This window comes from Bison bison, unplaced genomic scaffold (assembly GCF_000754665.1).
Source record: "Bison bison bison isolate TAMUID 2011002044 unplaced genomic scaffold, Bison_UMD1.0 scf7180017864207, whole genome shotgun sequence".
Classification (NCBI taxonomy): domain Eukaryota; kingdom Metazoa; phylum Chordata; class Mammalia; order Artiodactyla; family Bovidae; genus Bison; species Bison bison.
Window position 1 is genome coordinate 1,100,594 of NW_011494779.1, and position 12,852 is coordinate 1,113,445.

The 12,852-nt window shown below is 40.3% G+C and overlaps 1 protein-coding gene across 8 annotated transcripts in view; it reads right to left on the reverse strand.

Annotated features, from left to right (window-relative positions):
- The window catches only part of MME (membrane metallo-endopeptidase), a 119,800-nt gene that overhangs the window by 76,614 nt on the left and 30,334 nt on the right, over positions 1–12,852 (reverse strand). For all 8 annotated transcript variants that reach the window (XM_010844740.1, XM_010844742.1, XM_010844743.1 and 5 more), the window contains exons 4-7: positions 3,879–4,040; positions 2,619–2,699; positions 2,437–2,532; positions 2,200–2,318 (exon numbers count right to left, since the gene is read on the reverse strand). In XM_010844740.1, coding sequence (XP_010843042.1) covers positions 2,200–2,318; positions 2,437–2,532; positions 2,619–2,699; positions 3,879–4,040 — 458 coding nt within the window. The remainder of the gene's footprint in view (positions 1–2,199; positions 2,319–2,436; positions 2,533–2,618; positions 2,700–3,878; positions 4,041–12,852) is intronic.

The following is a 12,852-nucleotide window of genomic DNA, read 5'->3' on the forward strand; positions in this document are numbered from 1 at the left end:
AGCTCATCTTTGCATGAAATGTTCCTTTGGTATCTCTGATTTTCTTGAAGAGATCCCTAGTCTTCCCATTCTGTTGTTTTCCTCTATTTCTTTGCATTGATCGCTGAAGAAGGCTTTCTTATCTCTTCTTGCTATTCTTTGGAACTCTGCATTCATATGTTTATATCTTTCCTTTTCTCCTTTGCTTTTTGCTTCTCTTCTTTTCACAGCTATTTGTAAGGCCTCCCCAGACAGCCATTTTGCTTTTTTGCATTTTTTTTCCATGGGAATGGTCTTGATCCCTATCTCCTGTACAATGTCATGAACCTCATTCCACAGTTCATCAGGCATTCTATCTATCAGATGTAGGCCCTTAAATCTATTTCTCACTTCCACTGTATAATCATAAGGGATTTGATTTAGGTCATACCTGCATGGTCTAGTGGTTTTCCCTACTTTATTCAATTTAAGTCTGAATTTGGCAATAAGGAGTTCATGGTCTGAGCCACAGTCAGCTCCTGGTCTTGTTTTTGCTGATGTATAGAGCTTCTCCGTCTTTGGCTGCAAAGAATATAATCAATCTGATTTCGGTGTTGACCATCTGGTGATGTCCATGGATAGAGTCTTCTCTTGTGTTGTTGGAAGAGGGTGTTTGTTATGACCAGTGCATTTTCTTGGCAAAACTCTATTAGTCTTTGCCCTGCTTCATTCCGTATTCCAAGGCCAAATTTGCCTGTTACTCCAGGTGTTTCTTGACTTCCTACTTTTGCATCCCAGTCCCCTATAATGAAAAGGACATCTTTTTTGGGTGTTAGTTCTAAAAGGTCTTGTAGGTCTTCATAGAACCATTCAACTTCAGCCTCTTCAGCATTACTGGTTGGGGCATAGACTTGGATTACTGTGATATTGAATGGTTTGCCTTGGAAACGAACAGATATCATTCTGTCATTTTTGAGATTGCATCCAAGTACTGCATTTTGGACTCTTTTGTTGACCATGATGGCCATTCCATTTCTTCTGAGGGATTCCTGCCCGCAGTAGTAGATATAATGGTCATCTGAGTTAAATTCACCCATTCCAGTCCATTTCAGTTCGCTGATTCCTAGAATGTCAACATTCACTCTTGCCGTCTCTTGTTTGACCACTTCCAATTTGCCTTGATTCATGGACCTGACATTCCAGGTTCCTATGTAATATTGCTCTTTACAGCATCGGACCTTGCTTCTATCAAGCCCTTTAAGAAGAATGACATTTTGCTTACCTTAACTGGGAAAAAAAAAAAAGTACAGATGTAGCAAGCATCAAAATTATGTTCAATATCCCATTTTTGGGAGAAGGCAATGGCACCCCACTCCACTACTGTTGCCCGGAAAATCCCATGGATGGAGGAGCCTGATAGGCTGCAGTCCATGGGTCGCTAAGACTCAGACACGACTGAGCGACTTCACTTTCACTTTCCACTTTCATGCATTGGAGAAGGAAATGGCAACCCACTCCAGTGTTCTTGCCTGGAGAATCCCATGGACAGAGAAGCCTGGTAGGCTGCAGTCCATGGGGTCCCACAGAGTTGGACACGACTGAAGCGACTTAGTAGTAGTAGTAGTAGTAGTAGTAGTAGTATCCCATTTTTATGATCTTTTTGGAGTCAATTAGGAATTTCTGATTTCCAACCCATATTACTTATATAAACAAGACCATGCTCCTTTCATGAACGTATAGAGAAATCAAGTGCTTTTTCTAAATTGTTATTGTTTAGTCACTAAGTTGTGTCTAACTCTTTGTGACTCCGTGGACTGTAGCCCACCAGGCTCCTCTGCCCCTGGGATTCCGTGAGTCAAGAATATTGGAGTGGGCTGCCATGCCCTCCTCCAGGGGATATTCCTGCCCCAGGGATCAAACTCAAGTTTCCTGTATTACCAGGTGGGTTCTTTACCACTGAGCCACCAGTGAAGCCCCTTTTCTAAATAGGAGAGACCTAAAGTCTTTCATTTCTTATCTAAACAAAGATAGCAGAAAGGAGAGTTGAATGTCTAAAACATAGCATCAAGAAAACAGTTTCAAAATTGGAAAGCCAGGTATCTGTCCTTGAATTTATTACCACTTTGTTCCTACAAGTCAAATAAGAATAAGCCTTATTTTTTCTAAATATCAATAACAACAATGCATGTGAATGTTTTATCACGTTAAAGATAACTCTGGCTGTTGGCCATACAAACTTACATGAATTATATGATTCGTAGAGTTTTTATCATCAGTGCCAACAAAAAAATTAATAATGACTTTTTTTCCATATTTAGAATTCAGTTGTGCAATAGATTTCTCAGCTGTCCAAGAAGAACCTAAAGAAATGAAAGGTGAAGTATATCATTAGATGCTTGATGCATTAATATGATACTATAGTATAATAATAACAGATTTTATACAGAAATAATTTTATTAAAGGGAAGACTGTCTTACCATATTTTTGCTCCCAGTTTTCTAGTGCCACTGGCCAATCATATATATCTGGCAACAGTCTAAGTAGAGGTTCCCCGCCTCTGCTCTCAATAGCAGCTTTTAAAAATAATGAATATAAATATATTATGAAGTATATACATATTTTGGCATACTCCTAGTAAAATAAAATAAAGAGCACTTACTTTCATTTATACAAGATCTATATAACATTTTTGCTTTCTGCACTGCTATTATATCTTCAGTTTTGGGTTCCTGAAGGACATCTGAAATGGAGTGTTGGTAAAATGCATCAGTATAATTGTTCATTTGCAGCTCTAAATAACATTTTCAATGCAAGTTTGGTTTAAAAAAAAAAAAAAAAACTTGTATGTGTTCATGTCTCTCCCATTCCAAAACCCTATGAGAAAAACCAAACTCCTTATCAGATCATTATTCCTAGTGTAGAAGGAGGAGTTACTTTCATTAGCCAACTTAGATGAAAGTCTTTTTGACTAGATTATTAGTTTCTGGTGAACAGTGATCTGTACTGCTCTGCCATACAGAAGTTACTTTTTCTGATATTGAGATTAAAAAGAAGACAAATTTGTTTTGGAATATGTAATTTAATATGATAGTCTTCTTGATGGTTGGAGGGTAATTATTTTTGTGTGATCATACTGTTCATGCTCCAAATGAAATGTTCTACTTGCTTGGATATTAAAAAATAGTAAAAAAAAAAAAAAAAAGTTTTGATTTTTACAAAGAATTCTAAACAAGAACACAGAATGTAGGATAACAAAGGACTAGACACAACTTCCTCAGCTTCCCGGGCAGAGTGTCTTGATCATATCTGGATTAGAACAGATATACCTAGTCTGGGAAGGCAAATCTTGGTACTATCTTACAGCAACTTCAACACAGGGCCAGGGTAAACATGCATGTCCTGTTTAGTGGCAATCATTTAATTTCTCCTGTAAAATGCATAGATACCACCTTCATGGATAATAGAGCATTTATCATGTTATATTCAAATGAAAGCAGGAATGCTGAGATGTCAACATACTCATTTTAGTGTCTTCCATCCTTAGAGTGACTCAGCAATGGTCCACAAAACTTGGAGGGATTATCAACTTTTAATTTTGTGTGACACTCCCTGTAATGGCTTTTACATTCCCAAGTAAAATCTTGAAAATGGATGTTATTTAGTTGCTAAGTTGTGCCTGACCCTTTTGTGACCCCATAGACTATGGCCCACCAGGCTCTTCTGTCCATGGGATTTCCCAGGCAAGAATAATGGAGCAGATTGCCATTTCCTTCTTCAGGGTATCTTCCTGACCCGGGGGACCGAACTCACATCTCCTGCACTGGCAGGCAGATTCTCTACCACTGAGCCACCTGGGAAGGCCTTAAAATGGATATATTAAGACAGAAATCTTTGATACATAGACTTAAACTTCACTAACCTTTCAAAACGACTTCTAATTCATCTCTTAAAATGTCAAAGTTACTGTAACGAGAGCTGGTCTCCGGAATGACGTTACGTTTCAACCAGCCTCCGCAAGCATATTTGAAAAAGTCTGTACAAGGCTCAACAGTGGCATCCATGTTCTGAATCAGTCGAGCGGCTGAAAGACCAGAGAAAGGATGAGATAAAGTGAAGGGTTTGTTTCGTAAGTAGTTTGGAAGAGGGGAAGAAAAAGAGACATGTTACTTCTTTATGATCAAGTCAACTGGACTGATGCTCTTCTTTTTACTTGTGGAACTCTGGACTTAGGTTGAATGATGAATAGTACGTGTGTATACTTCTTCTTCCTTTACTGTAGTGCGTTGGTTTTATTCTTAAGAGGTCTGGGTCCTCCTGTCCTGCATCTTATCTCTTTCTTTAAATAACCAAGTGTCTCGCTAGTTTCTACCTCAGATGAAAGAGAAAATGCAGGCCTGCCTTAGCTGTCCTGGGCCTGGAGTCACTCTGCACTCTGATAACTTTGGCTGTTGACTTTGTTCTTCAAGGTGCTGTGACCTTTGAACATCTAGGAGGCTCTACGGTATGTGGGATTGTTAAGGGATTTTATTGTTTCAGTAAAGATCTGAAGCTACAGTTAATACTTCTTGGACTCTGCTTACAATATTTCTGCAATTCATACCGGATATCCAATTTGCATTTGTTTATGTAGAGTCTGTCATTATAAAATTAGCTGTAAGCTTGTTAGTTTTTCTTTCATCCATGATTTTATCTTTGAGAATTATGATGAAAAAACAAATCAACTAATGTTGAGTATTTAAAATGTGCAAAACACTGACTGTACTAGGTGTCTCAATTAATAGAAAGATAGATAAAGAGAAGATCTATGAAGAGAAAAATACTATATTATGTACAGGACTCTTGTGCTCACAATTTCTACACCTGGAACAGTGAGAAAACCCTACCATTGCCCTCCCCACATTCTTTCTCAAACAAGTTGAACTGTTTTGCAAGGAAAACAAAAGAGCAATTGAGAATTCATCTGCATCAAGAGAGTATAAGTTCTCAAGTGAGCTTTTGAAAATACTTTGCCTTCTGAATAAATTAATTAAACACTTTTAAAGAACTGCTGAGCTGTGTGGATTTTTCCAGCTTGGAATGGTAAATCTGTCTTCCCGCTGAGCCTCGAGCCCCCGCTTCTGACCACTTTTGGACATGTTTGCCTGACTGTCATCTCAGTCTCCATCTCTTTTAGACTAAACTCTGTGGGTCACCTCCAAACCAGTCCTCTCTGGATGTTTGTACTTTGGCATGTGGTACAATTGTTATCACAGCCTCCCAGGTTTGAAATCTTGAGTAGAATTCTGTATTTCATGCTCTCCCTTGGGCTATCAGTAACTCTTCTGCCTCTTTCAATCTATACTCTAGATAATCAATGTCAACCTAGTTTACATCTTCCTCCCTTTTGACTAGACGTCACCCAACTACTCCTCTTGCTATTCATAGTATTATCTCTCTACTTGTATACATATGTTGTGTATCTTTCACAGGTTAAACTTCCCCAAAGACCCTTTTGCTCTAGCTACTCCCTTGCTCAAAAATGTCAGTGGCTTGACACTGCCCAGGTTAAATTACGACTCTTTAACTTGGCTAATATAAAGTCTCTACCTTCTCTCTTTTTCCTCCCTGCGTTTTCACAAAAACACTGTACTTTGGCCAGGTGGGTTTTGCCGCAAGGACCACAAGCACTCCTGTGCTTCTCTACCCTGCATCTTTGTTTCTCTCCTCCTCACTCCACCCTTTTTTAAAAAACAGTTTTATTGGAGTACAGTTTCTTTGTAATGTTGTGTTAGTTTCTCCTGTACAGCAAAGTGAATCAGCTATACATAAATATATATTCCCTCTTTGTCACCACAGAGCAACGAGTGGAGTTCCCTGTGCCATACAGTAGGTTCCTGTTAGTTAGTTATTTTATGCATAGTAGCATATACATGTCAATCCCAGTCTCCCAGTTCATCCCACCTTCTCTTTCCTCGCTTTTGTATCTGTATGTTTGCGTCTTTATTTCTGCTTTGCAAATAGGTTCATCTGTACCATTTTTCCTAGATTCCACATACATGTGTTACTATACGGTTTTTTTTCCTCCTTCTGACTTACTTCCCACTGTATGACATGCTCAAGGTCTACCCATGTCTCTGCAAATGGCACAGTTTTGTTCCTTTTTATGGCTGAGTAGAAACTTGACCCTTTCAACTTCTCCCATTCTTTCCAAATTCTACCCACTATTCAAGGTTCAGCTTCTGTCCCATCTCTTCCAAACCATAGAGAAAATTTCTTTCTCTGAACTCCTGGGAGGTCACTGTCTCACTCAGTCTTAAATGCTCTAGATTAGGCTATTTTGAATTTCTCATATAAATACCTGCTGAGTCTTCCTAACCATTCTGTTGATGAACTCAACCTCTTTGTATTCCTGTCACCTGGAATGTTCAGTAAAATGCGTTAAGTTTGTATGATGACATTACTGAATCATCAATGAGTCCCTTTACTTGTTCCTCCTACACATCTCCTTCCCTAGTTCCTGCAGGTCAGACCAGTTCTCATTTCACAGCCTCCAGGGTCAGTCCCATACTTCCAGTTCCCACTGTTTCCATTCTTTCTTGGGCCTTCGTCTCTAAGGCTCTATTCATGCCCTTTCACCAAAGTATGGCCCCAGGCCTCTCCCCATGCCATCCATCCTGTGTGTCAATTGGATTCACACCATCCTAGCATTTCAGTATGCCATTTTCCACTCCAAAGTATTCAATATTTCCACTCCAAACTATTCAATATTCCACTACAAAGTATTCAGTCCTCTCGCATTCATAATAAAATCCAGATTCATAGTATATTCTAACCTTAACATACCTAGTGAAGCTTCTCTCATCACTTTCTTACATGAGCCATCTGCCCCAATTAAATGAATGTATTCATTTTATGCTATGGAACATCTTACAGTTCTCCATTTCTGTAACTTTGACTATGTTGCCTCAACCCTTGTCAAAATATCCTTTTTTATTTTCTCACATTCAGAAATTTCAGGCTTGTTCAAGGCCCAGTTCAAATCCTTTTTCTTCATGAAGGACTGTCCCTACAAAGCCCATACTGGCTGACATTCATTTTTCTGTTGGAAAACCCATTGCCTCTTCACCTGGATTGTGGTTCCCACAAAGGTAGAGATACAATTTCCAGTTTTCTCTCAGAGCCTAAGATTGTGCTTGATCAAGACTTGTCAGTAAAAACTCTAACTTGAAACCTCAGGTAAAGATTAAGAAATAGATCCTAAAAAGGTAGAAAGAAAATGAAAATCTCTTAAAGTTTTAAGGAAATGAAGATATGATGACAGGGGAAATAAAAATAAAGACCCTAAATAATAGATTATTATGTAAAGTGAAAAGCCAGAAAACTGGAACCTGAAAGGACTACTAGCTAAAGACATTCTCAGCACACATTTTTTAGCAATTTTATACAACTCTTGTCTTTCAACAGACTTTAAAAAGTGTAAGCTGAATGTTGTAAAGGCAACCACCATTTTGAAAGCACTTCTACTTTCTTCTATTCTCGGAGGAAATAGATGGCTTCTATCCTAACACCACAAAGAGCCATAGACTCCTAGTTAGGAGGGCATCGAACACATACTGACCCACCCTGAATGAAAAGGAGGAGCAGTGGCTGAAGTCCCACATTCATGAGTGCAAATACACGCCACGTTCACACAGCCTCACCTCCCACCACGGAAAAGACGATCCTTCCCATCTTAGGTTGAATTCCTCACTTGATACACAGTGAAACTACTTACATCTGGACAACAAACCAAAGAAGCAGCATTCAAGCAATTTGTGAGGTATGTGCAGACGAGAGAGAGAGAAAGAGAGAGAGAGAGAGAGAACCTCTGCCAACCCCTTCTGTGCCACTTTTAAAGTTTCCCTTTGACCAGAGAGCTCATCGGAGCGCAGGAGCTTCCAATCACATCAAAGAAAGTTCTGTTCTGATGAATATTTTGGGGCCATGGGCCAAGGCAAGTCATGGGCTAGCACTTTCATGCTGGGGCTTTGATCAACCTTCCTTTAATCTCTTATCGTGGGTTTTGATTCTCGTTTTGCACCTTATCCTCTGGACCTCCTCTGTGCTGGCTTTCCTTTGAAGTCAGCAGTAGACTCAGGGGTAGGAGGGCCATAGGAAACAGACGCACCACTGTCAAACTGACTGTAATTGTTTTTATATTTTGCACTTTGTTTTGAATTACTCAACCTCTCCACAAAGCCACACCTGGGGCTCTTCAGATGTTTCCGAATCTGTGAGTTTCTGACTTCTGAGTAAACAAATGTGGTTTAAAAACAAACAAAATTATTTTACCTTCATAAGCAGACACAAAAATGATGTAGTAAATACCAGTGTATTGACACAAAATGCTGTTGACCAGATGTTTATAAAGGTAAAAGAAAGTGTATATTATGACTTTTTGAAAATCTGCATAAAAACAGAGGAAGTCTAGAAGGTCTTTAGAGCAATTGTATCTGGGTAGAGAGATTATGAGTGTGTTTAATTTTGTGTTATTTGCTTATCTCTATTTTCCAGTTTGTATTAGATAAACATGCTTTGCTTTTACAATAAGAAAAGAGTTTATTTTTAATTTAAGAAAATAGTCACATAAAGACAAGAAAAGTAATCTTTTATTAATAATGAGCTTATTTCTCATGAATGACAATTCTGAATGTTCTAGGCTGATAATAAATGGCACACCGTTTTTTTCCTCCAACTAATCTTTTTGTAACATTTGCCCAATGTATTTGACCATAGGAATTTAAAAACAAGCTCAACTACCATCTGGGACATTATTAATTGCTGTATTCATTACCAGGCCCTATTGTATGGGTATGGATTAGAAGATGCTACATAAGCTGAGAAAATGTTTAGAGTTCTTAAATCAGTCAGGCTTGTTTTGAATCCCTGAGCTTCCCCACTTTTTAGCTGTAAAAGACAAAGTAGTTCCTGGACTTCCCTGGTAGTCCAGTGGTTAAGAATTTGCCTTCCAATGCAGCGGACACAGGTTTGATCTCTGGTCAGGGAAGTAAGATCCCACATGATGCAAAGCAACTAAGCCCTCACTCAAGACACCGCAACTACTGAAGCCCACACACTGTAGAACCTGTGATCCACAACTAGAGAAACCTGTGCACTGCAACTAGAGAAAGCCTGTGTACCACAAGGAAGACCCGGGGCAGCCAAAAAGAAAACAAGCCAAAAAAGTAGCTTCCCCAAGATCCAGAAGCTAGTAAGTAATGGAGACCCAGAACTTCCACTTGGGTGTGTGTGGCTCCCTGCTCACACTCTTCCCTCCACACTCTGGCCATAGCCGGAGTGTGTGAGAAGCAGTGAGTGTGCTCCATCCCTCTCTCCTCCTCCACTTCTTCCCAATTACCCTTTATTCTCCCCTTGCCCTGCCCTCTTCTTTACTTCCTCTCCTCCCCTCAGTGTTGAGCTCATCACCAGAAACTAGTGCAGAGTCCAGGGAAGGAAAAGGCCTCAGAATTTGGAGTCTGTAGGGGCCAGGAAGAAGGACAGGGAAAGAAACAGATGAATTCTTCACAGGGTAACAAGCAGACAGAGGCACACCCAGGAGAGCTCTTCTTGAGGTGGACACGTAGCAGGGGTCTTGCCTAACCCTCCTCTAGATAGAGCAGGACAGATGACGGAGAGTGAAGATTTTCCGTGATATATTTAACAGCAACAACTTTCAACTGTGGTTAACCATGTGAATCACCTTAGAAGCCTTTTAAACATAAAGATGCCAAGGATCAAGGATAGATCCCTGATCAATCAAAACCTTTGAGGTGGTTCCAGCATCTTTTAATGCTTCCTGAGTGATTTTAATGTCCATCCAAGGGAAGAACTATCAGATTAGACAATAGAGAAACATGGAAAATGAAAACAAGAGAACTCAGTATCAGCAAGTAAAAACAGTACTATGCTTAGATGTGTGTGTGTGTGCACTCAGTTGTGTCCAACTTTTTGCGACCTGACAGACCCATGGACTCTAGCCTGTCAGGCTCTTCAATCAATGAAACTTTCAAGGGAAGAATACTGGAGTGGGTTGCCCTTTCCTACTCCAGGCATACTTGGATGGATCAGGCCTATTCCTTCTCGCCTTTCCAGCCTGTAATTGTGAATGGGCTCGTGTCATGACAACCCATATTTCTAAGTGCATTGATCCTTTCTGAGTCCCTGGCACAGTATGGCAAGGAACCACACAAGTGTCTTCTGTACAAGCCCACTCTCCTTAGCCCTCCACTATACTGGCTTTGCCTCCACAGCCTCCTTTCCTGGATCCCATCCACAACCTCTGGTGCAGGGAACATGCTCTCTTCCATCAGTCACTGTCTTAGGGGAGTCCCAAGAGGGCTCATGGCCCCTCCAGGTGAGGAGCTCTCTTGATTTTATCTCCATGCCTTCCTCTACCAAGAACCACAAGGACCAGTGGGCCTGGTTTGGGAGGAGGGCCAAAACAGCAAAAACTGGACTGCATACAGAATCACTTCTCTGATGGGAAAGATTTTCTTCAACAGATATTTCTGTTGAGCTTGACTTTTATTCCTCTGAGATGAGCTCTATCTATCTCGGGAGGACCCTGACCCTCTCAGCAAACAGACCCAAGACACAACCACTCCACTAGTTATCAGGCATGATTAGGCATGGTGGAATTCTAGCTTCACTGGAAACCAGCTACTGGTCTACCTCAAGAAGGGGCAATCCATGATCTGCCTTTGAATGCCAATAGCTTCCAATGTTTTAGGATCCCCCTTTTTTATCTATATGCCACGCTTTCAAATAACATCAATGGTTTGCTGAGTGAAAATGGAATTTGGGGCACTATCAAAAGAAAGATTTCTAAGTTTATACATGTACATTCCATAGAGGCCAGTTTTCTGGTCCTGTGTGTATGAATCTGTATGTGTATTTTAAAGAGACTTCTGCATGTCTCAAGTGCTCCTAGGAAGACTCTCAGGAACATAATGTAATCTGAAATAAATGATTGCCACTGGATAGCAAGAAGCTTTGTGCTGTGGCACTTTGTTGTAAGTTTAATTTTCTTTAATGTTGATCTTTACTTAGTAGATCACTGATACATTCCCGTGCAAATGAATTAACAGGAATTATGAATAGGGTTCAGACTTAAACTGAAGAAAGTAGGGAAAACCACTGAAACATTCAGGTATGACCTAAATCAAATCCCTTATTGATTATACAGTGGAAGTGAGAAATAGATTCAAGGGATTAGATCTGATAGACAGAGTGCCTGATGAACTATGGACAGAGGTTCGTGACATTGTACAAGAGGCAGTGACCAAACCATCCCCAAGAAAAAGAAATGCAAAAAGGCAAAATGGGGGTCTGAGGAGGCCTTACAAGTAGCTATGAAAAGAAGATAAGCTAAAGGCAAAGGAGAAAAAGAAAGATATACCCAATCGAATGCAGAGTTCCAAAGAATAGCAAGGAGAGATAAGAAAGCCTTCCTCAGTGATCAGTGCAAAGAAATAGAGAAAAATAATAGAATGGGAAAGACTAGAGATTTCTTCAGGAAGATTAGAGATAACAAGGGAATATTTCATCCAAAGATGGGCACAATAAAGGACAGAAATGGTATGGACCTAAGAGAAGCAGAAGATATTAAGAATAAATGGCAAGAATACACAGAAGAACTATACAAAAAAGATCTTCATGACCCAGATAATCCCAATGATATGATCACTCACCTAGGGTCAGACATCCTGGAATGAGAAGTGAAGTGGGCCTTAGGAAGCATCACTACGATCAAAGCTAGTGGAAGTGATAGAATTCCAGTTGAGTATTTCAAATTCTAAAAGATGATGCTGTGAAAGTGCTGCACTCAACATGCCAGCAAATTTGGAAAACTCAGCAGAGGCCACAGGGCTGGAAAAGGTCAGTTTTCATTCCAATCCCAAAGAAAGGTAATGCCTAAGAATGCTCAAACTACCGTACAATTGCAGTCATCTCAGTCAGTTCAGTTAAGTGGCTCAGTCGTATCCGACTCTGCGACCCCATGGACTGCAGCACGCCAGGCCTCCCTGTCCATCACCAACTCACAGGGTTTACCCAAACTCATGTCCATCAAGTCGGTGATACCATCCAACCATCTCATCCCTCTGTCATCCCCTTCTCCTCCCACCTTCAATCTTTCCCAGCATCAGGGTCTTTTACAATGAGTCAGTTCTTCACATCAGGTGGCCAAAGTATTGGAGTTTCAGCTTCAACATCAGTCCTTCCAGTGAACATGCAGGACTGATCTCTTTTAGGATGGACTCGTTGGATCTCCTTGCAGTCCAAGGAACTCTCAAAAGTCTTCTCCAACATCACAGTTCAAAAGGATCAATTCTTTGGCGCTCAGCTTTCTTCACAGTCCAACTCTCACATCCATACATGACTACTGGAAAAACAACAGCCTTGACTAGACAGACCTTTGTTGACAAAGTAATGTCTCTGCTTTTTAATATGCTATCTAGGTTGGTCATAACTTGCCTTCCAAGGAGTAAGCATCTTTTAATTTCATGGCTGCAGTAACCATCTGTAGTGATTTTGGAGCCCAGAAAAATAAAGTCTGACACTGTTTCCACTGTTTCCCCATCTATTTCCCATGAAGTGATGGGACCAGATGCCATGATCTTAGTTTTCTGAATGTTGAGCTTTAAGCCAACTTTTTCACTCTCCTCTTTCATTTTCATCAAGAGGCTCTTTAGCTATTCTTCACTTTCTGCCATAAGAGTGGTGTCATCTGCATATCTGAGGTTATTGAGATTTCTCCTGGCAATCTTGATTCCAGCTTGTGCTTCTTCCAGCCCAACGTTCCTCATGATGTGGTCTGCATATAAGTTAAATAAGCAGGGTGACAATACACAGCCTTGATGTACTCCTTTTCCTAT